The sequence below is a fragment of the Crassostrea angulata genome, chromosome 5, assembly GCF_025612915.1.
Source record: "Crassostrea angulata isolate pt1a10 chromosome 5, ASM2561291v2, whole genome shotgun sequence".
Classification (NCBI taxonomy): domain Eukaryota; kingdom Metazoa; phylum Mollusca; class Bivalvia; order Ostreida; family Ostreidae; genus Magallana; species Magallana angulata.
The window spans coordinates 31424940-31451721 of NC_069115.1; the positions used below are offsets into that span (position 1 = coordinate 31424940).

At 32.6% G+C, this 26782-nt stretch overlaps 1 protein-coding gene across 1 annotated transcript; it reads left to right on the forward strand.

The window, feature by feature from the left end:
* Window positions 1-20496: 20496 nt before the first annotated feature.
* On the forward strand, window positions 20497-26518 carry LOC128185321 (uncharacterized). The gene is made up of 4 exons (XM_052854948.1): window positions 20497-20546; window positions 22169-22236; window positions 23053-23281; window positions 26385-26518. The coding sequence occupies exons 2-4, from the start codon at window positions 22192-22194 to the stop codon at window positions 26516-26518; spliced, it is 408 nt and encodes a 135-aa protein (XP_052710908.1). The 5' UTR covers window positions 20497-20546; window positions 22169-22191.
* Window positions 26519-26782: the final 264 nt, after the last annotated feature.

The window sequence follows — 26782 nt, forward strand, 5'->3', positions numbered from 1 at the left end:
CGTTAGAAAACAAAACTTTATTTATTAAATAAAATGACTTGTTTGGTGATTCATGTTTGTATGAAAATAGCAAACAAGCAAGAAAGAATGCGCGTGTGTTAGTGGTGTTTTTTCTATTCGTTATTCAATCAGTATATGTTGACTCCTAAAGACGGTGACAACAGCAGGCCTTCCGTTTACCACGTTTGACCCTGAAACTTACCAGTATCATAACTGCAATTAACAAAATTGCACTTGAAGTTTAAGTTAGTTTTAGTTTCCCAATATCTTAAAGGATTTAAGTACAGAGCATACACATGTTCTATAGACTTTTACCTATGTAAGAACTAATGTCCCTAAATTATCTAAATTTATGTCCCTGTACATTGATGATATGTGCATTTCAACCTTTGTCCATGCTATAATTCTATCATAAATCATCTATTTAGTCTTGAAATACCAATCGTACGATTTTGAGCACAGATGCGTAACATGTCGAGCTCGAGGGGTCCGTACCAAGTCAATTCTAGGGTTTGGGGGTTAAATATATAAATATTCGTCACTAATAATTTTCCTTTCTAAAATGATTACAGATTACAAATGGCCTACGAATATTTACAAAAAGGCCTTCCCTTTCTTAGGGCATACGGTCGGTCGGGATTGAAACTTTATTAATAACACGAGGAAAACACTATTTATGCCTTATTCAGGTGGTAGTGATTACCCGTGAACACACCCTAGCTGTATAACCTACTCAAGAGGTAAACCCTCACCAAAGAAAGCACTTTGTTAACGCCTTATGCAGGACGGACATTGTTACCACTAACTAAAGACGGACCCCTTTCGTAATACTAATAGAGTGAGTTCGACGACTAACTTACATGTAGGCTGGTCTTCACGAGGACAGCCTCGTTTGGTCCAATTCGTCCTGTAATTATCAATGTGCCAAGTCCCTCTCTCATTAAGACAACCCACCTGCCAAAATCGTGCTTTAAATAGTATCACAAGTTCTTCCTTTCTGTCTCTTTGAAGACTGCTAGGGAAAAAGAACGCTGCAATTGCGACACGCTCGCCAATTTATCTTCTATGGGTCACGTGACAATTTCCGTTGGTTGCTAGGCGACAATACAAACACAGTCGTCATGTGCCGTACGCTTGATTTAACATTACATTATGTACATAACATAAAATCGTTACACATGTACAAACTAGTTGAAATACGAGGGTTGTCCCAAAATTGTGTAAACTGAGTGCAGTAGTTAAACACAAGCTTATCTTTTAAAAAAAACATTGGTGAGCTAGCGCTGTAGCAATCATAAAACACATAAGCAGATTTCTAAAACATTGGTTTAAATTTCTGAATCGATTAATTAACAATAGGAAGGCACAGTGGTGTACTGGAATTGTGCTGGAGTGGGGTCTCAATTTAAAATTGTGAATTTAGAGTGGGCTTCACATCGGCAATGGCATAGCTCATTGGCCGTGCCTTAATCATTATGTATCTACTGTAATTTCAATTTCGAGGTGAAATTTTTCAGGAACCATTGGTACTGTTTTGTAGCAATCGTATCTTCTAGGGCCTTTCCGGCAACTCGGAAAACATATCCGAATTGTCTTCCGAGCTTGAAGGAATTAAAGATAAAGCTAGCTACATGTTATTTATTATAATATTGAAAATAACTTTGTATTTATTTATAAGACCGAAGCTACTGTTACTTTTTGACATTAACGATAAAACACAGAACTTCACTTGAAGATGATAAAACGAAATTCAAATGGTACAGTTTATCTACAGTAGCACAGTATTCCCAGAATCCCCTTCTATGGAGTCGAGCATGCGTATTCCAGTGAAAAGGACTAACGTAGTAGCTAGCGCTCGAGATGTTCACTGTAATTTCGTCAGACGACTTCATTTGATCTTTGTCAAACAATACCCCAAATTAAAATGCATGCTTAATAATTTATATCATTGGATTTTGCCAGGCAGCGCAATGCGCGACGTCAAAAATCACATCGTTCAAGAGGACATTTACGTTCTATTGCCGAAATTATTTTGAAAAAAAGACTTTCTTTAAACATGGACCCTGAGTGCACATTTACTATGCATTTCTAGTTTTGTTTTTGAATCATACTCTTACGAATATTTTCAATGTTGCAAGACAACTAATTCACATAATGCATTTCTAAGCGATGTTTTTCTATTTTAATTAATTTAAAATCGGCTAAGAATTTGTTCAATGTCATTACAAAATTTTATTAGTTATCGGACAGGTGCAGCGCCTCAAACGCTGAGGTTTTCGTTTTAGTACGATTTTACACTTCAACTTGTTACAAAACGTGCTAAAAACTTTTAAAATTTCGTTATGACCAAACTATTTACTGGGCAATTAATTGAATAATTAACAATTTAAATGCATTTTTATTTGAATTTTGTTTATTCATAAGCTACTCATTCTGGCAATTCTTTACTCTATTGTTTTTTTATCTGTTCATATTTGACATTGCGCCGCATGTCGAATTTATAAACGAGTATGCTTTCATTGTACTAAATTAATCTCATACAATGTATGATATAAAAACATAAATTTTATTTGCAGTTTACTTGACCCTTTCTGACACAAGTTTCTTTTTTCCTGTGTCTTCGATTAATTGTTTAACGCCACTTGTCTACGCTATTTTGGGACAACCCTCCTATATACTGTATATTACAAAACATTTAAAAACAAAGAGAGAAACAAAATGTTTAACATATCATTCATTTCATAGCATGTATGGCGTCAAAATCTTAAAAACTTGATATAAACTGATTTACAGAGAATGTATGCTTGATTGAATTTTAACATCATCAGCATTTGAATCGCCAGGCACATGCATATGTAAATTACAGCTCTTTGATCGATGGCAAGGCTGCAGGATTTCCTTACTTTGTATTTCCATTAAATCAACAAATATTTCAAGTTCATTCATTTCCTCCTGATTTTCAATTTCATTATAATGAAGTCTTTCATCAAAAGTTGGCTCGAGATAAGTTGAATCCCGTAAAGTGTCTCGTGTTTGAATGTTTTCAAGTTGATTCAGACATTTGTATCCCTCATTTAGATTTAAACGATTTTTGCCCTTGTCATCGGTAATATAACTTTGCTTCATGCAATGTTTGTAGAAGTATATTCCAACAAATAATGCAAACAAAATTATAAATACACACACTAGTACAATAATAATGTATAAAATGGCGAATGGTACTCCCGGCTCTGCATGTATTTGACTAGATGATGGTATTTCCGTGAATGATTGAGTTGTTTGAAAAATCCTTTCAGGCGTATTATTTGATAAATAGGTTGTTTCACTTATAAAAGTTCCTTTCAGAAAACAAAAAAAAATTATTTAATGTTGATTAAATGAAATGAAACTTTTTATTTATAAATGATATTTTAGCTATTTCAGCTTGGGTGCTAACAATAACCCCTTTTCTTGGTTATAGATTTTAATCAGACTTCTGAATTTGAATCCCAGACATGAAGCTACAGTACATGTACTTATTTTTTATAGCTTAATAAAAGTAAAAATAATAACAATTCATTTGTCCAATTTTGATTCGACCAATAAAACCCGCTACACAATTTGAAAAACGTTAAAAGTTCATTTTTTATATTATGAGTTTATTATTCTTTTTAATTTACTTACCATTGAACATGTTACAACCAAACCTATGGTCACACGAGCTTTCAATACAGTTGCATAAATACTGACAATCGTCTCCAAAACTAGGAAACTTACAAGCTACAGAACAGTTAAAACTGTGAAACCCCAAGGGACATTCTATAAAATAAATGACTGTGTAAATATTATTTGGACTTTACAATTCAAAGACAAAAAAGGAAAACGGAATTTTAAAAACCATGTCTATTTACTTTCACACTTTGACATGTCTTTGTTCCAGAACGAACCTGAACAGCAAATTGGTATTCCGTGAGAACTGAGAAAAAAAATCATAGGTAAATATCAGAAAAAAAAATTAATATTTAAAGTGTGATTGATTTAAAAGATACCTTCCACATATCGATAACGCCGTTTTCCATGTAAAAGTAAAAAGAAATGGAGCACAAATCATTTTGTCAAATGTCTAGTATCCAGACTGTTGTCAATATAAGCTTAACGTTAAAGTTATTTTTTCCCAAAATCGATACTCAAACAGGAAATTCTGTTTAAGTTATCACATGGTCACATCGCACATTTATCTACGTTGCATTTTAATAAAAATATAATTACGTCAGTGTTCCCCTATATGTAAAAAATTTCAAGACGTGGTCAAAATAATCAATTTTATACTTTAAGCACTAGTGGAGATTTAATGTTGATGTGAAAGGTCTCCGGACTGTAAAATTTTAACAGACATGAGAAGTAATTCCATTTTTTAAAAATATTTTTAACCTATGAATGGCCTGTCCAAATTTCTACACTCGTTTATGAAATGGGGTTCTGATTGATGTGTTAAGTTCATTTCCTTGTATTTTTTTTTTTTTGAAATGTTTTCCTTTTAAAATGTTTAGTAGTACAAACATTTGGAGGAAGGCTTGTAATTAGAGGCATAAAGCCTACGGTGTTTGTAGTCTCTCTACTGTCGGGAACGCTGCTAATCTCTATATATTGGGTAATTTAAATATCTATTAATGTTTTTTTCATATATTTATAATAAACATATATAAAGCTTTATAAGCTCATACGTTTGTTTTAAAAAGAAATTGTAATATGTTTTGGAGCTGTTCATCTTTGTAGAATTTAGGTCAGGAAAATTATTAGTTTATTGTTAGAGTCACAATTTTGACTTTGTACTGTAAGCTATGCATCTTTTATGTATAATTACTTAAAAAGATATTGCCATTTGTATCAAACATAAAATGCTAGATTATTATAAAATAAACGAATTGCCTGCTTAAATGTCTTTATCACAAGCTAAGTTTTAAACATTGAACATGTAAACACTTCAAACCTTCTGTTAACCAATACAAAAAAAACTGTAAATACTAACTTGCCTATCAGAGACATTTTAACAATATTGGTTACATGGTAAACCAAACTTCTATCACATTGTGACTACAAGTTTTATATAAAAATGGAAAATATTTACTTGCGAGTATCTAACATAAACATACTGGTTTACAAGCAAATCGTTTTTCTTTGAGGGTGAAAATATATGATGTAGATAGTTCCAAATATATAATTTTAAAGTATAATGCATGTCAATATTTGAATAACTAAGAAATGTAAAGGCACTAATACTGACTGGATGTTATTCCGGCGACAAAAATGATTGAATTTTGACAATGTAACAAAAATGTAATATTGTTGCATAGTTGTGAGCAATGTAATCCATAAAATATTATGGTTACACCAATTTTAAAAATGTTGTTAAATATACAATATTAAAAATGATGATATATACAATGTAAGTATAACAGTTTCATCAAAAATGGTACTTTGTCATAAATTCTGCATTGTAATACCTGAGGTCATATAAATGGTACAGTATTATAGATGAGGATTATGGCAGTACAGTATGTTGGTACTATTACATAGTTTGTGATTTTTCATGAGTCAGACACAATTTTTAGAAAATCAAAGAAAGAACAACTACCGGTAATGTTTCAAAAATGTAGGCAATGACAAAAGAAGCAAATTTATAGAAAGTTGTGAAACTGAGTTAAAACAATAATATTAATTGGTGGTTTATAGGCATATAGGGCACTTAATGATTAAAAGAAAGACAAAAAAATATCAAGCAATGAAACTATCTTGTGTGGCTTGAATGTTAAAATGACAAAGGATTTTAAATGTAAAGCAGCTAATTGCACTATCATTCACTGGTTTTCAGGATTCTATGTACGATATGAATGTGTCTCATTAGTTTGAACATAATTTCAAATGCACAATCCCATGAAAGTTATATATATATATATATATATATATATATATATATATATATATATATATATATATATATATATATATATATATATATATATATATATATATATATATATATATATATATATACACGAACACTGCACCCTGATAAAGTTCATGCATAAAGTTAATGTATATCTTTGGTAAACATTTTCACTATTCTTTTTACTATGCATGACAATATCATTCTACCAGAAAATGGGAAAGCGTTTCAAAATTTTGAACTCGATATGACCTGTCCGAGTTCCTAATCCTAATCCAAGTAAAATCTCGACACTAAAACTACACCCCATCTTTACATACTGCATAGACAAATTTGAGTAACATATTAACGTTTTCTTAGTAAGTCTTGGTTTACATTTGTCTAGAGAGTGTTGTTCAATATCCCAATTGCCCACATGTAGTATAGGCAGTCCCCATCATTTCTAACGGAACATTTAGGACATTGTCTTTTCCAAAAGGAAGGTAACCCTTTTTCCTTCGATGCAAACTGATATGGCTTTGTGTGTTTATATCTGTGGTGGACATTCTGACTTTTGCATAAAAATCTAAATAAATAATAATGAGTTAAATTGCAAACCTTATAATGACTGTTCTTTAAAGTTGTTTTTCATTAGTGTCTGGACATGGAAGAAGGTAGTCAAGAATCAGATTATCAGTAACTATTCAATTTATTACCTACATTATATCTTTGAGCCAATGTTCATTAGTGATACCTCCGCTGTGATATGAATATACAAAATAGACAAAATCTAAATTTAATACGAAGTTAACATAGAATTAGTTTTAAAAACCCTCCACATTGCATGCCATAACAGAGAAGATGTTAAAATGTCAAGCATAAGCGATTGATAGTTCCTTAGAAACCCGTACATGTTCATGTATAATCAATGTCGCTGCGTTGAGTGTCTAGACATGTTTTTATTTCTTTTTTGTATATCTTATTAAAATCTATTGTTTGTTAAACCTCAAAAAACTCTTGGAACTAACACAGAATATACAGGATATACACAACAGGTGTGTTTTTTTCCAGACGCACGCCCATGCTTTAAAAAAAACACTTCGCATGTAGGTTGAATATATTTTCTTATTGATCACAGCTGATTAAATTGTCAAGAAGTTAATACACTGTGTTGGTAAACTAAGCACAATATTGAAATAATTGGGTTTTTTTAAATGGCTTAAATTCGGCTTAAAGAAGTTTGGACATTAAAGACCTATGCTATAAGTTGTCCTTGAAGGTTGCTTAACGGTCGCTTAAAGACAGCCTTTAAGCTGCCTTAAAGCAACTTAGGGCCATCTTTTTGCTTTCTTTAAGACCCCTTTAACCACCCTTAAGCCACATTTTAGCAACACTAAAGCTTAAAGGTGGCTGAAAGATCGTCTTAAAGCTACCTTTAAGCACCTTTACGCTATCTTTAAGGAAAATTCAAATGGTTATTCATCCTGTGCTGTTGGAATTCCCACGGGTGCCAATTGCTAGCAGACCTATTCTTATGAAGCAGAATTTAATATAAAAAAAACCCAAAACTTGTACATGAAAAAGAAAACAAAATGTTTCGCTTTGGCCTTCGATTCATCATTCAGGTATATCGACGACCTATTATCAATTAACAATTGTAATTTCCATACTTACGTCGACTCAATATACATGTATCTCAGTAAACATGAAATAAAAGATACCACAAAGTCTGCGTCATCTGTTTCATATTTGGATAGTGTAAACGTATTATATTTGGCGTAAACGATATTTGGCGGAAATTAGTTTTTGAACAAGTTGGCGTGTATTTGATTTAGCGTATACCATTCATGAATATACATTTATGCATGGCATTAGCGATGTACTTAATTTAGCGGAAGCTGCATTCCCCCAAAAGCTCTAAAAAAATACACAGCCAAATGTAGAACGTTTACAGTATTTTAATGGAAATGGACATTGATGGTAACCTAACAATAAAACTTTATGATAAACGCAATGACTTCAATTTTTGTAGTCAAATTTCCTTACTTATGTAGCAATATACCTTCATCACCTGCATATGGTGTTTTTGTCTCTCAGTTATTCGATATACAAGGGCATGCTCTTCGTATGAACAGTTTCTAAGGTGAGGCAAGCTACTGACAAACAAGTTGATAAAACAAGATTATCAACAGTGTCGTTTGAAGTAATCTTTTAGTAAGTTCTATGGTCGATACAATGACCTTGTCAGCAAATATATATATTTGTTATATTCAGTAGAATATTCTCACTATATAACTCTATATAGACGAATAGTCAATAATTGTAATATTAGCTCGTCCGAAAAATATTGACCGGTCAATATTTTTTTGATATTGACCGGCTAGGAATAATATCTAATGAACATTCCCTCTGTTTCAAATAATCGCCTCTGATTTGTTGATTTGTAAACGATGACGTAAATAACCTTTCGCGACTCCAAAACAAGGTGACGTCATAATAGAGAGTTGGTCAAGGCGAGTTAACAACGGACGTGCAATGCAACGGTTTGCTATCATAACGGATATAAGGATTTGCGAATTTCTGAGAAGGAAAATCAGGTAGAACATCTGTATGTTAATTCTTACAGTCGGCGGAATATCACTAGTCACGGTTTGATGCGGAGGATATATTGAAAATGAACTTTGCAAAAAATTGAATTCGTGAATTCTTTGTTGAGCTGAGAAAATTACGGCGATCTGTTTTCAATTACTTTCTTACAATTTTATTTGTTTCTTCATATAACAAAACAAATACCGACTGTGTTTTCGGGAAACATTGATTATATTAGCCCCCTTGGGACGAAAATATTGCCCTCCGCTTCGCGTCGGGCAATATTTCGTCCCTCGTGGGCTAATATAATCAATGTTGCCCTCAACCCCAGTCAATATTTGTATATTATTACCTAATCAAAGGGATTTTGTTGTTTTATTGCAGATTAAATATTTTCGTCTATTTTGTCTGTGTATTCAGGTTTGAAAGTGATCTATTGACTGCCGGTCAATAGACTGCGATCTATTGGACCGCCGGTCAATAGACCGCGATCTATTGGACCGGCAACATATTTTAGAAAAAGTTTAATTGCTACAAGATTAAAAGATAACTTTATTATGTTTATTTTACTATTGTTCTTAATATTTATCTTTTAGATCATCTTGGTATTGATTAACAATGACCTGAATGCATAATGGTATAGAAAACCTTCCGTAATTTATAATTGTGAACACAAAATATTAAAAACGGAATTAGGTAATAAAACAATTATTTAATGCCTGAACAGTCAATAGACCCGAATTTTTCCCTTGGTGCAGGGAACAGCTCAGTATGATCTATTGCCCTCGGCCGTTGGCCTCGGGCAATAGATCATACTGAGCTGTTCCCTGCACCTCGGGAAAAATATTCTGGTCTATCGACTGCTCAAGCATTAAATAATTGTATATTGTTATATTCAGTAGTATATTCTCACTATATAACTCTATAGAGACAAATAGTCAATAACTGTAATATTAGCTCGTCCGAAAAATATTGACCGGTCAATATTTTTTTGATATTGACCGGCTAGGAATAATATCTAGGGAACATTCCCTTTATTTCAAATAATCGCCTCTGATTTGTTGATTTGTAAACGATGACGTAAATAACTCTTCACGACTCCAAAACAAGGTGACGTCATAAAAGACAGTCAGTCAAGTCAACAACGGACGCGCAATGCAACGGTTTGCTATCATAACGGATATAAGGATTTGCGAATTACTGTGAAGTAAAATCAGGTAGAACATCTGTATGTTGATTCTTACGGTCGGCGGAATATCACCAGTGACCGTTTGATGCTGAGGATATTTTGGAAATGAACTTTGCAAAAAATTGAATTCGTGAATTCTTTGTTGAGCTGAGAAAATTACGGCGATCTGTTTTCAATTACTTTCTTAAATTTTGGTTTGTTTCTTCATATAACAAAACAAATGTTGACTGTGTTTTCGGGCAACATTGATTATATTAGCCCCCTTGGGACGAAAATATTGTCCTCCGCTTCGCGGAATGCGACAGTCCAAATTAAATAAATTGTTTACTGTTAGCGCTTTCAGCCATGTCGGCTCTTCAGACAGTTATACAAAAACGTTGTTTGTAACGTTGTCAATGACGTCGTGTTTTTAAAGTTCATTATGACGTCACAATGTACATCAAGGTAGCGATGGCGTGAACTTTATCAACGCCGTTAAGCAATGCATAGACATATAATACAATACATATAAAAATTATATATATTATGATAAATCTATTTTCGATCAAGTTTCGGGTTAAATATTTTAATAAAATAGTCCCAAAATATTTCAATAAATCACCTCCATATAAAACATATTGCAATTCATGTTTACGCCAATTTCGAAATTCACATATCTCATAAATGGCTTTTAATACAACACAATTTGCAACACATTGCCCCTCTCTCGACAAATCGTAGAAAATGAATTCATCACCTTGGCGATAGTCATCATTATAAAATATTTGAAATGCAATAGTGAGCATTTTTTTTTTACAATTTCTAGTTTATATAATTCAAATATGAATGCACAGAAATCTGTCAATTTTATCCTGGTGACCTGGAAATATTTTGACAGAAAAACACAATCACAGTGTACATATCTGAAATTTGGTTTGAAAAACAGCAATTGTTAGGTTTGCATGATTAAATCTACCTCAAATTTCAATGTAAAGGTTCAATTTAACCTTGAAATTCCATTCCGGCTGCGGTGTTTGCAATAAAAACAAACGCTTTTTTAAAATTGCTTTCTGCAATGAACAGCAAATTGCAACAAGAAACATATTCAACATATTCAATCACCTTAACATTCACTACTATGACAAACTTGTTTCTCTTTTCTCACGTTACAGTTTTATAAAATAGACACTTCAGAGCTACGATAAAATTTAATTACAGGAAAGTGTTAACAAACATATATAGCCTACAAATGTCTGTAAACAATTGACCCTGTTTCCCGTGTAATTTTGCAATTAATTAACCAATTGAAATGTACCATATTAGAAGACTTTAACAGAATGTTAACAGACTATTTTGAAAATTCACTCCTTGTGAATCTTCTTGTTGAACTTGTCACGCTAGACCTAATTTTCTTAACCTATGCTATCTGGAAGTAGTTCTTCTCCTTTTCGTATATTCATACTCTTGCAATTCCTCGAACACTGTTCTTTTGTTCCGTTACTTATGATTAAATTTCTTTTAATATTACATTCGATGTGTATTTAATTTAGACTTCCAAAACAACTCATTGAATAGCTTTCATAGGTAAAATCGTTAATTTGAAATCGTTTTAGAACTATTTTTTATGTGTCAACAAATTCTTTGAATGCATTCCTACATTATCGGGTCATTCCGTAGAATGGCTGGATGTAAACAGAGTAAGAGTAAACATATATCACCTTATTTGTCTTAATTTGAAAGAACTGTTCGGTCAATCTTAGAAACATGAAAAAAATGATTCAACTGTTTTCAAATACTGATTCATATTTATCAAATCTGTGTACAGAACGGTCATAGCAACTTCTGTGCTCTTTTAAGTGTAGATTCAATTAATATGTTTCACGCGCGCCTTCCAGTTTGAGTATTCGACTGACAGTAAAATAATAGACGGGATCACGTGACACCGTTTAAAATGGAGACTGGTTTCTTATGAATCGGTACGTTTTTATTAAACGCACATCCAGGAACATCTGCATTTAATATGAAGAATTGGTACTAATGGATTTCCTTTGATTGAATAATAAATGGTTTCTACATACATGTACTAAGATACAATTACAAATACATAATTATTTAATTAGATATAAACCAGGTAAGTCATTGAAGTTTTTATTTTTTTTTCATATATATATATATATATATATATATATATATATATATATATATATATATATATATATATATATATATATATATATATATATATATCACAGAGAAATTCACTTTTGTTGGAGCTCCATCGTCCGCCCCGACTGAGGCTTAAACTCACGACCTCTAGAACCCATTTTCCTAGCAGTGAGCGGCCACCGCGCTCCCCACTCGGCCATCTTGGCGAGACAAACATCTTGCTTTCGATGACGAACGAAACCTAGCGCGCTGGTCGCGCACTACACAGCCGCTTGAGTTAAACGACAATTTGAGAGGATCGAAACGATACACATTGCATACATATTTAACAACCACAAACATTGCAATAACTCTTAAATTGACATATACCTGCCCATAGTGAATGATATAGATATATATAAAGCACAGAGAAATTCACTTTTTTTGGGCTCCATCGTCCGCCCCGACTGAGGCTGGAACTCACGACCTCTGGAACCCATTTTCCTAGCAGTGAGCGGCCACCGCGCTCCCCGCTCGGCCATCTAGGCAAGACACGATGCTTTCGATGACGAACGGAACCTAGCGCGCTGGCCGCGCACTACACAGTCGCTTCATTTATATATATATATATATATATATATATATATATATATATATATATATATATATATATATATATATATATATATATATACACCCAGGCATTTTCTTCTGAGAAAATGACAGCTCTGTATGACTTAGATGACTACTCTTTAACCTTTGCAATATCACCATTGACATCCCAGTCTGTTTTTCTGTACAGCTTTCTTTTCTAAACAAAATTCCAAAACAAGCCAGCGTCCACCAGACCTCTTCGATTAAAATTTCGTTTAATAAAGTCATAAAAGTAAATTTTGTATTTAAAAATGTAAATTTAACTATTATCTAATCTGTGTCTGTACATGAAAAAACTTCATAAGATAATAAAAAAATAGGAATTTACCTCTCCCTTGTTTGGCCAGGTATCTGAATAATTAAACTAATGTTTTGATTTTGTTAATGTAATTAATGTTACAAAAACCCGCCAACAGAAATGGCCAAGGACACAACAGTTTGTCGTTTAATACAATAGCAGTAGTATTATGCAATTTATATTACCTTTTATAATAAACGGTATGTACTCAGCTGCTAAGTATGAAAACACAGCATGTAAGGATAAAGTAAAGTTAGAACAAATACACGCTTGCACCTAGAGGATATAATTGTGACAATCACTGTTCATATCGAACGAACCCGATTTTGTTGTTTTTTTACCCATAATTCTTTGCAACGGGCTTGGCCAACACTAGAAATAGGCGCTAGGTTATACCCGGCCGAGGTGTCCCGCGAAAAAGACGTGCTCAGTGTTATAAGGGGGTATCGTGGTAGATCATTGATCTTTTATTCTGTGTTTTTTTAACATTTGCTATGTTAAATTATAAAATATGACAAAATACAAAAAATCTATATTCCTGTATGGGGTCAAATCCACGTCAACTTTCGTTTAGCCAATGAAAAACTGGGCATGTATTTCTTCATCACTGATGACCGTTAATCTCCAGGCTGCTTCGCTTAGGAAACAAAGTCATTGAGGAGGGCCCGTGTCTATTCTAAATTTGTGATTTTGTTGTTTGTTTGATTCATGAAAGAATAGCAAATCGAACAGGTTGTATACACAATTTGGCACACCAGTTATAATAAAAGCCATCACACTGTTAGATTTTTTGAACTAGATTGGTCAATTTATTCATGTGTATCAAAACGAAAGTGACTCTGCATGGAATATTGTAAGATTTTGCACATCCTATTTTAAGCAGTCTCATTTGATAAGAATGAACCATGACTATTAAATATATACCTGTCAGTTAATTGTGACAAAAATCTGTCACTATATACCGATACTGTTTCATCAATTGATTTAAGGTTTAGGTATCTGTTGTTGTTATTAGTCAGTGTGTCTGGGATTCAAATCAATACGGATATTCATTAAGGGCAATAACTATAATATGTTATAGAATGCTTCGACATTATAATGTACATGTACTACCAAGATAGCACACAACGTTATTAAACGTTATCGAAATGATAAAAAAACGTAATCTATAACGTTAAAATTACGTGAATTTGTATAGTTTTTTAACGATGTAATAAGGTTTTTGTTTTTAAATTGTTTTATTTATAACATTAACAAATCATAAATATTAACATTTTGAATTACGTTTTGAACACGTTGAAAAAATGTTCTCTAAAATGTAAAGCTTAGGTAATTTTGTATGGTTTTTTAACGATGTAATAACGTTATTTAAAATGGTGTTTTTATAACATTACATAAATATGAACATTTTTTACGATGTAATAACGTTATTTAAAATGATGTTTTTATAACATTCACATAACATAAATATTAACATTTTGAATTACATTTTTAAACAGTTGAAAAAACATTCTCTATAATGTAAAGCTAAGGTAATTTTGTATGGTTTTTGTAGCGCTACCGTAACGTTTTCAAAAATACATACTGTTCTAACAAAATATAACATTAGAATTGTATCAGAAGACCAATAAATGTATTAAATTGACCTTTCCAAACAATGATCATTGTAATAGAAAATTTAAAAATATTCAGCAGTCATATATGAAACATGAGAATAAAGATATTAAAATTTCAATGTCATTAATATCAATAAATGTAATAATTAAGGATAAATAGGTTAAACATTTAAAATGCAGTGTCCATAATTAAATAAAGTCTTTTTACAGGTCATATTCCTTTTTAAATAAAAAAAAATGGTTCTAGCTTTTTCTGTAAAATTCCTTTTACTACAGAAAGAGTTACATTAGGTAGACCCAGCTTTATTGAATCGTCTACTTCCATAAAACTGCGCGGTATTCAATTTTTCTGCACGGCGTTATGTGATATAGGACCGACGATATCCTTAAATAACCATTCAATGCTTAAATGTCACAGTACTTGCTGACAGATTGAGAACAACTAGAAAAATTGATGATTCAGAGCGAAGGCTAGGCAAAGGTACACTGTATGTATGGCTTAATTAGTTCACTAATATATGTTGGAGCTTGTCCATTGAGTGCTGTGATTGTAAGTTTCATCTGAATCTGGCTTATGTTCTTCGGTTTTCTTTTTCTGGAACAAATACAAAAATACTCATTATTATGGGACATTTGCCTAGAAAATTACATATCAATGCACATTCCTAAACATATTAGATCAACAATAGCACAGTTTCGGTGCAGGGTACTATCGCTGAGGATAGAGACTGAATAATTTCAGGGGGAGGGGGGTCTGTTACATGTAAATTCTGCAACTTGAACGAAATAGAGGAAGAATTTCACTTTCTTCTAAAATATAATATACCCTATATATTAACAATCTGAGAAGTGAGCTTTATCAAAGTATCGGTTTTCAAAACACTTCTTATTCAACTCCTATTTCAAACTCTCATTTTTATTCTTTCAAGACAAACAGCTTCTATATGCTTTGCTTTAAAATAAGACAAAGTATTCAACTCTTTTGCATGGACGAAATATTATTTATTAGTTTTAACTGACTTAAACATCCAATGGGCCTGGTATTTGATTTATGAAAATTAAAAATATTCTCTTTTGTGTAAGATACACAGTTCAGTATAATAAATGATATATTTACTTACTTAAAGCTGGCATGAATTCATAAATACGCATTATTTCCCTTTTATCTCCGACTACCACCATATTAGTTGTCGATTTCTATTGTTCTGCTCATCGCTACACACCCCCTATATAAGGCCGAGAGCACTATTCATGCTTCACCGCATTCAGGAATTTCATACACCAGAACACGTTACCTTGGACGAAAAGACTTGTAAAAACGCGTTTTGAACAAAAAAAAAACATAAACAATAATATGACAACCATTTCACTGGAAAGATATATCCAATAAACGACGAAACAAGACAGACTATAAATCAAGGCGCAGATACTTCGAAAATTCCTCTATAATTGTAGACCGTTTTTCTGTGTATGTTATAACATCGCACATGCGCAAACCACACACTGTGGCAGATCGAGCAATGTCAATAAACGCATGGATTTTAGAAACGGGGCTTTTTTGTAGGAACAGGTTGAAACGTTGTTACTTTCTTGGATTTACTATCATTTAGCTACTGTGTTGAATGCAGTGTCGCCGGGATTTTCAAGAAGATGCAGACGTTCTGCACTCTGTATGAACGACACACGTGTTCGATGTGCATGCGAAGTAAGACAGCACTGTCTGTGCAAAATAATACGGATACCTTGGACATCCTTTCAAAGAATAAATATATTTTGTATTTCATTGATTGTTGTTTTCTTTATTCTTTATTACTACATTTAACTACAATGTGTAGTTCATGCATTTAGAAGTCCGTGTAACGCGAATGCCTCGATTGGAAAGCAACCGACCGTAACTTTCTCAACCGGTATATATACCCCAGTGGCAGTAGAGGAGCGATCGAAACTAATATGGCGACCAAATGCTTTTATGAATTCATGTCAGCTTTAATTACATAGCATTAGTACATGTGGTCATACTATTAGAACATCAACTACTCTATTACGACACACATGTAATTATGTTACACATGTTTATCAGTACATAAGCATGTACATATCTTAAGTTAAATCGTTGGGTTGGAGAGCTTCAGAAGCAAATCACAAAACATCCTGATCCAGCACCTCTCATTTATGGTCTCAGGGGTATAGTTTTCTTTAAAGGGACATGGTCACGATTTTGGTCAAATTTTATTTGTCTGCTTTTATTATATACAATACTGTAGGAATGCATTTCTAATTATCAATGAAATTTGGGTGCCAGTCGATGAGTTTTAAGCAAGATAAAGGGCTCACAATTCTTCGTCATGTAAACAAGGCTCGTGCACTGTTTTTGTTTACATACTAGGTTCAATATACCATTAAAAAATATTTTTAAAGCTGATTTGTCTATCTTCTTATTCATCATAAGTTCCTAACGAGTTACACATTTATTTGAGGTCCAAAACTGGAATTTTCACTTCAACATTCAAAATGTAAACAAACGCTTTGTTTACATGGCGAAGAATTGTAAGCTCTGTAACTTGCTTATAACTCATCAAATGACCATCAAATTTTGGTTGCCTATTAAAAATGCCTTACTGAAGCCTTGTAAACATTAAAATCGAAAAAACAAATTTTGACCAAAATCGTGATCATGCCCCTTTTAAACCCTGCAAACAGAAGCTGACTAATAAATAAAATTAAGTAATTAGTACATGTAATTTATCAAATGAATGTTTAAATAACAAAATCAAATGTTTAGAATGAACATGTTAAGTGTCGGATAATGTAGTTTCATCAATATTTCTTGCATAACCATATATATTTCATGAACAACAATTAATTTTTGTGAATATTATTTTTGAATTGATCGAATTCACCGCTAATATATATTAAACTGTAATAGTCAATACTATATCCTGTTCGATTGCATGTATATCTAAAGAATGATTGACTGAATTCAATTACCCATGAAACTATAAATTTTAGTAAATTTGCAAAAAGCGATGACCAGAATAGCTGCAGTTGTCCAATTTAATTTAGAAACATAATGCATGTGGCATACACAGGAGGATTTTGAAGAGCTGGATGCCAATGAAAGTGTGTTTTCCCTTTGTTCTTTAGTGACAATTAACTCGCTCACCCTGGTTAATATCTCCAGACTCTCCTGTATTGTTATCCCCTTAAAGTGAAGACTAGGTAATAATCTCATTCAAAATTTTACAAAGTTAACATGGATTAATAAATTGATACAAGTAATGGCAACAAAGACAAAATGTAATAATTATAATTAGTAATTTTCTTAAGTGAAATCAATTCTCCCAAGAGAGTACTACAATGACATAAGATAATGTAAGTTGGATTTACCAGTTTCGAAGTTCTTCCGTAAAGTGTTATCCATATATTAACTGCATGACCAGATAACTGTGCCATCTTGTTGATGAACATCAGGTTTAGAGTAACTGATCATGAAATTTTAAAGCCTGGAATGAAATATATAGAGTGAAAATGAAATGTCATATTTGAATTGAAATATGTAGGCATAGATAGAATGTTATATCGTTAAAATGACAGATGTCCTACGGACCCGGTTTCACGATAAAATTCGTCCCATATACTCGCTTCGTCGTAAATAAAAAATTATATCGCACTGTATCTGGCCTAAATTTTCATATGATTGGTCTCAAATGCCTACAGTTTTGCTCTTTTATAATCCCATATTACCACATTAACTGTTTTTGCAACGAAATCACTGCCACTTTCAACATCACGTTTCAAAATTTGTTTATGATCGCCATGTTAATGATAAAATCAGAGACATTTCGAATGCGATTTCCGACAAAATTGCAGGCAAATTCAAGCGTGTATATTAACAAAATGCCATGGTACTGCTTAATAAAGGGGTAGTTTGTGGATTAAACTACATATGAATGTTTATAAAGGTCGGTAATGTATAAAAATGTGTTTTTCCAATGCAGAATATTTTTAACCGACTTAAAATCGACGCAATGCTGACCCGCTTCGCGGCTGCTACATTGCAAGTATATTGGTCGAATTCTTACTGTGACCTGGGCGTAGCCTGGTCACGGTAAGATTATTATTTCTAATGTAGGCACATTTGTATACTCATTAAACTACTGATCACATAGTGTACATGTGTGTCGTTTTTGTTTTTGAATTTAGAACATCCATTCAAATATAACTTTTGTCATGAGGGTTTTGATGCTATTATTGGTTCTAACATATTCAATAAAATATACTCACCAATCTTTCTATGTGAAAATAGGTTTCATGAAGAACCCCCCCCCCCCCTTTCAAGATCAAGTTATGCGTCATGCCTCAATGTGCATTATCGTCGGAAAATAAGGAATATACTGTAAAATCTTACGATAAAAGAGAAGTCTTTTACATGTGTTATGATAGATTTATTGATTATATAACGAAAATTAACAAAGCGACTCATTAGGGAATCTGCTGTCATGCACAACAGGAGATTGTGTAGAAAAAAAAATGTCAAAAAAGTGGGTACCTGATGGAGGAATTATTCCCCCGAGGTACCCACTTTTTTAACAATGTTTTTTTTTTCTACACATGCCCCTTTGCATGGACCTCTGAGGACATTTAATTTTTTAAATTTTATTTGGTATATCTGGTGTTTTAAATGCAGGGGCTATCTGGTGGCTTCCTGATAATCAACACAAAGACAAAATAGACACAAGATATATTCTTACTTCAAACAATGAAACAAAACAGTTAACTGTTGCAGTTTGAATATATAGCTCACGTTATATTACTCTCTTTGGAATGTTCGAGAAATGAATGACGTTGTCTACCGCTACCCAATAAAACCAAAGCCCAATGGACCTAAATTTTCCGGAATGAGAAGCGAACATCCGAAAAACACATATATCTGAGACAAGTTCACATTTTATTTAAATGCAACAAAAGTCTATACTCACTTTAAACTGCTGCTTGCCTCTAGCTCTTTGCATCTGTTCACGATTTATGAATTTTAAAATTCTAATGATGGACCTAAATTTTCCGGAATGAGAAGCGACACAGAGAAAAAAACATCCGAAAAACGCATATATCTGAGACAAGTTCACATTTTATTTTAATGCAACAAAAATCTATACTCACTTTAAACTGCTGCTTGCCTCTAGCTCTTTGCATCTGTTCACGATTTATGAATTTTAAAACTCTCGATAACCACAGTAACTTCATTGAAATGGAAATGCGGAAAGCTGAACGCAAATTTAGCCATATGACATTCCGCTATCATGCGCGAACCCAGAGAATTTTCCCCGGGGGGGAGGGGTCCGTAGAAAAATTGTGTTTGCCAGGGGAGGGGGGGGGGGGGTTCGAGGAATATTTGCGATAATTTTACTATGTAAATATAATTTTTTTTTCATTTTCTGGGGGGGGGGGGGGGGGTATCAGAACCCCTCCGACCACAACCACGGCCCTCTAGATCCGCGCATGACTGTAAATATATTCACTGTCTTAAAAATTCATTTAATTAGGAAAGCGGAAAATCGGTCGGCATAATCATCAAGTAATTACAATTGTAAAAGATTACTGTCATATTAAAAGAAATTAGAAAAAAAAGCAAAGTTAAATCACCCTTTCTTGAAACGTTTTAAAAACAATTTTGAAAAAACAAATTCTGATTGATCATATCTAATGTTGATAACAATGTTTTAGTAACGCTATAGGATGTTTACAATGTTAATAATATCATTTCAAAAAATGTTTTTAAAACGTGTTTTCGTTTGGTTCTACGTAATCTATTTTTAAACGTTTTAAAAACGTTATCATTACGCTATCAAAACATTTATATTGAGGCATTTTCTAAAATTAAACCTCTCTACAACCAGAATATAATGTCCTGAATATGTTATGTGCTACCTTGGTTTAAACACGCAAGCTCACTCGCTCGAATTGCATTGCATAGACATATGTATATGCAAGATAAAACAAATTTGTATATAAAAGATATACCACCGGTCCATTTAAACGCGCCATAAATCGTTATCTGTATGAACTTAATAAGACGTAATATTTAAATACCCGACCAGGCATATCCACATAGTAAGTTGGTACAGTAGACATACGCAACATGGACCTGTGAGTTCAAATATTTGTTTCTTGGTAAGACACTTTGATTTAGTAAAAATAACCTTAGCTATAAGTTATGGAGAAAAAACGAATTTAACCGAAAGTATACTAAATGGATTTAAATCAAGAAAGAATCTTATAATTTATTTGCACTTTCGGTTTCAATAATATTCGTATTGTAAACAAGTTACATGTATATGGCCTTGGGCGTTTTTCAAAGTGAAAAGAAGTACACCTAAGGTCAAATACAATATAAGACTTTGAAGTACTCAGTAGCAGAGGTACATGGTGAAAACATAATAACTTTATGATAAATACATTGTGTTAGTGACATGAAACATAAACGATGTATATTTATTCATAATATAAATAAAGATAACAGTTCGCACTCTACCCTTTTATCAGTTTAAAACCCTTAATGTGATTTATTTGTATAATATGCGCCTATTCACATTTGCAGATAAAAAGCGACAGCATAATATCCAAAACCCACATCAAACCTATATAAAAAGGTTTTCATGGCTAAAACGAAAGTAGAAGCGTACTTTTATTCATTATTGTTTGAAATGATTATTGTTCGATTTGCATTCTTCAAATTCGTTGGTTTTGTCTGAAGTCTGAAAATAAATTATGAACACTCAAAACACTTTCAATCTCTTATTTTTTTAATTCTCTGTTTCTTTCAAATAAGAATATGACCCCGTCGTACAATGCAATGGTATTTAAAAAAATACGTAAATTTAAAAAACGAGCCAGAACTTTAAATGATTGTTGATACATTCTATTTCTTGATCAAGCTATATAAGAAAGTGTGCGTTTCCCACTTGAGAAAAAAGAGGTTCAAAGTCCAGAAAAATAGAGATGAAGAAAAATATAAAAATAAGATCGACATTGACCTTCAAATTAGGCCCTAATGTTAAAAGTATTCTTTCTTAAGACCATGACCAATTGCTTTATTAAAAGCTTCCAGAAATAAGATTATTATTTAAAAACGTTGTACTTTTTTCGAGTTTTATTTAGATATGATTTGTAACTCTACACAATTTCATAACATTAATAACGATCACATTCCTCAAACATCACTACTGACCTAAGTTACAGACATTTACGATATAAGTAAATCTGAAAACAGTTTTACCCTAAATAAGACCTTATGACCCTGGCCTTGACCTTTTGGCCTCAAGACAATATACGAGTTCTTCATAGAAAGATTATAGTCAATAATTATTTTTGTTTTTTTTTAATGCAAAATTTCATTTTAAATATTGAGTAAAAAGAAACTGTTACGCACAAAACAATAGGGGAATTTATGGCCTTGAGATTTGATCTTTACCTTCCTATTGCCATAAAAAAGGGGCATACATAAGGACACAAACAATATTGATATAAAAGTCCATTGCAATTACTAACAAAAATAGGATTTTTAATATATCGTTTGAACACGTAAGTACAACACACATACATTATAGAATGACAGATAGACGGAAGGACGGACGGACAGACAGATCCAAGTAAATAGTCTCCTTTCAGTGAATAGAGAGGAACTAAAAATATTTTTGAAATACAATCATGATTTATCCTAAACTTTTAAAAAATGCATTTGAAAGGAAATGTTATTTATGTTATAAATCTATTTATTTTGATATATCGTCTAGAAACTAAAAAGGAACAACTTAATATGGAGGCGCTAAGAATCATTATCTTGGTTTTAAATCATCTCATGGTAAGTTACAACTAATACAATAATAACACAATTAAAAAACAGTTTGAGGTGGAATGTTCAAATTAGAAAAAAAAAATATTTCGTAACACTGTTCCTTATTACAAATGAACGGTCAAATTTTTTTAAAGATCTCTCTCTCTCTCTCTCTCTCTCTCTCTCTCTCTCTCTCTCTCTCTATATATATATATATATATATATATATATATAATAAGCAGAAACATTGCAATAACTCTCAAATTGACATATACCTGCCCATAGTGAATGATAAAGATATACATAAAGCACAGAGAAATTGACCTTATTGGAGCTCCACCTCTGCCCCAGCCGATGCTTGAACTCACGACCTCTGGAACCCATTCTGCTAGCAGTGAGCGGCCACCGAGCTAACCACTGGGCCATCTAAGCAATACAAAAATCTCGCTTTTGATGACGAAGGGAAACTAGCGCGCTGGTCACTCATTACACGGTCGTTTGAGATACAGGTGGAATGCAGTTAAACGACAATTTGAGAGGATCGGGACGATACACATTGCATAGATAATGTATATAATAAGCACAAGCATTGCAATAACTCTCAAATTGACATATACCTGCCCATAGTGAATGATAGAGATATACATAAAGCACAAAGAAATTTGAGAGTTATTGCAATGTTTGTGCTTATTATATGTATATATCTATGCAAACAACAACAACTGTATCAGTATCAAAAATCCATCACTACTGCAGCCACTACTACATATATTACTAATACTAAAAATAGTAGTTTTAAAATTGTACTGAGAGTACTAGTGAATTGTAAATTTATAATTTTAGTTGACGGATGGTCGGTCCTGCCCATGGTCAAGGACCACTGCGGTTGAAGTTGATTCCTGTCCACTGTCAAATAATGATATCAATGACAGGGCAATCATGAAAAAATGTGGATCAGTGGCTTTGGTTCAAAATTGTTCCGATGCTAGCAAATTCCAATACCACTGCTTGATTAACGAAGCCGAAAACGCATTTTTTGAAGTGTGTGTCCCTTCTTACATCATACTGTTAGGTAAGTAGCTTACGCGTTGGAAAGCAACATAGTTGTACGTGTAAACTGTATTATCACAGAACTATACTTCACAAAATGAACGATATAAATCCACAGTATAATCCATTGTCATTAGATATCAAGACTTCACAGCATCCCAGTGGTCACAGTTTCACAATTGTCTGAAAAGTTTTCACACATTTCGATTGTTATAGTTGCAACAGATGTGTTTCACTGAATTTCTTAGCCCTGAAACAAAAAACACAACAAAAATAAAATATCTGGTCAGTGGAGTTCAATCATTAAAATGGTTTATCCTGTAATGCATTTAGCAAGTTCAATCAACAATTGCATGTAGTTTATATAAGGAATAAGGAATCATTCTTTGAGTATTATGAGGTGATAATTTTGGTCGGGACGTGATCAAATCAAATAAAGCCCGAAGGGCTTTATGATAGATTTGATCACGCCCCGACCGAAATTATCACCTCATAATATTCAAAGAATGATTCCTTATTACTTATATTTATATCATTTTTACCCATCGTACGATTAAATACTTAAATAAAAATAAACAAACCCCGCTGGCGCCTCATTTTGGCGTCATTTGTATTATGGGTTATATAGTACAACATCGATACGTAGTGTTATCACAGGCAAAGACACTGGAAAATGTAAATATATAAAAATACATATATAATGCTGGGGAATAAATTTCAAATACCTCTATGCTTGATACCCCATGAAAGTCATATCTTCGGCTAACATCAACACAATAAAACTAAACTTTTCACTCTGGAATGTTACACTGTAGTCAAGCTCTGGGAGCAGACCCTAGTAAATGGTAAAATATAACTGTATTTAAAAGTTGAAAACAACATGGTATTGGAATTACCACAAATGAGTTGTATATCGCTAGCATATGTACACATATATCGCCGATTAAATAACACAAGCAGTATACAGATATGATATGGCTTAGCACAAAGCCGTTAAACACTACCAAAGTTACTATTCTGCATTGAAAAATAAAAAAAATACTTACATTTACCAACAATACCCCCATTCTAAATCCTTGCTCTTTGTAAAATGGCGTGGGTTTTCCAAAAATTTTGACTTTGTAAGATAACAAATAGCGCGAAAACTGTATAACTAGGATCGGCTGCTTTCACCCTGGCCATGGCATCCCGCTGTGACTTTCAATTAACTCGCAGTAAACACATTGAAGGGGAAAACCCAATGCCCTGCACTCTCAGTATTTTCATATATTTTCCATAGTTAGATGCATGTTTAATCAAATTCATGCTCTGTCTTTTTAATATTTAAATTAAAAAAAAACAACAAACAGTATGAATATGAAAATCAATTAATCTGTTTTTTTTTAAATAATGATATTTAATATAAAGTGTTCTAAAATGTAATTATTGCTTAACTTTTATTTTGTCCGTAGCATGCATAACTGAGGTATGCCAATCTTTAGCATTTAAAAGAGAAAAAAACAATAAGATTATTTAGATGTTTTAAAAACGTTCTCCAAACTTTGCCAGGTAATGTTTTGATTATGCTGTCTTATAACATTTTCATTCTGTATTATAAGCAGTTTTCTGACGATAAAGAAATATACATTTGAAATACCAATACAGTGAAAGCAATTTTGGTCAGGCACTTCTAATTGACAGTGTTATTAAAATCACAAATAAAACATTTTTACAACGTATTCTTAAATGTTTTTATGCTAAATAACCATAACATTTTCTATAATGTTTTTACAACGTTGTCAAAACTAAACGGAAATGTTTTTAAAATGTTGCATTGATAATGTTTTCTCAAAACACCCTTACAACAAAAATAAAAAGTTTTTAAAACGTTCTAAAACTGTTTTTATAAAAACGTTTTTGGAAATCAACCTTACAACCAGAATAAAATGTTATGAACACGTTTTGTGCTACCTGGGTTTCTTAACAACAAGAATTAACAAATATGCTTTTTTGTCATGTGCATGATCCTGAGAATGAATGTTTTTCGCCGTTTATTTGTTTCTATATAAATTACCCCCAATTTCATTGATAACTGCCGTCATTCAAAATCACGTGATGTATATAAATTTCAAAGTTCGAGTCAATATAATATAAATTTTGAATTCCGGATCATCTTTAACACGCAATAGCGAGCTTATTGATGCAGCAAAAAGATTCAAACTTTCATTACATATATAACTTCTATTGAATTCAGATACTGACCTGTGTTTGTAAGAAGAGATATAGCCAAGATGAGGAAAAAGCTGTAGTGTCTCGTTAAACAAAAAATTATGACGCTGTAATGTGATCATAATAATTAATGATTCAAGAAATGACAACGTTTGGGGTTGATAGAGACGACAGATTTTATATCACCTAGGTCCTGGGGTAGAATGCATAGTCATATCTCGCAGGATAAAAATCATAATTGTTCAATTGCAAATCATTATACAGCATAAATATATAAGCAAAAATTCACCACTTTTAAAAATTAAAATATAGAATAACCAACTGATGAAAAGTTAAAAAGAAAACATTTGGTATATTTAATTACGTGTTTTTTTAAACAAGACAATGCGTTTTGGGCACAAATACAATGTGCATGAATTTCCATGAACTACTTTTCAAAGCATTGGTTTTTATCTGCACATAGAAGTAATAAAGGAAAGGGGGTTGATTTTATAACGCTTATTTCAAATTAGAATGCAACTGTTGATTGTTTTCTTCTAGACAGACATATTTTAACAAAACAATTCAGTCGCTCTCTGGCGCATTTCCGACATTAAAAGCATGAGAGAGAGACAGACAGAGACAGAGATATCGCCAGTTTTTACTACAAAATATGCATGACACATCAAAAGAGCCCGGCTTTCAGTACTACTTTAGTACTTTGACTTGTACCTATTCGCTGAAAAAATATTCTTACCGTGAAAAGCGCATGCCTATTTATTGTAGTACGATATCACCAAATGCTTTCATGCGTGCCCATTCTCCTTTTAAACGATTGCACTATTCATCATTATACTAGTAAGAGATTTTCTAGCGCCGCTGTAAGATTACTGACGATTTTGTAGGCCTTTTCAGTTTTTTTCTCGTTTCTTTTTAAGGATACTGTGCAGAATACAATACTGTTGGAGCGCTGGTACAGCAACATCGTGGTTTGAAATGCAGCGAAATGAACCCACCATGTCCTCAACTTTACAACTCAACTGATGCTTATCTTTGTAAGAAAGAAAAATAACAGTGGAGTGACTTAAATTGACCTTTTGATATTTTATCTTAAACTCTACTTTTTGCTCCTAATCCTCATGTCTTTCATTAGTTATTTTTTTCTGAGTCATTGAGTTGATGGTGCACTTTTATTAAATAGTCTTTTACAACAACCTAGTAAAATGAATATTATTATGCCTCCCTCCTGTCAGTTTTTCAATACTTATATATTCTTGTAGCTGCAAGTCTGTAGCACCTCGGTCTGAAAAAATTTTGGATGGACGACCTGGGAGCT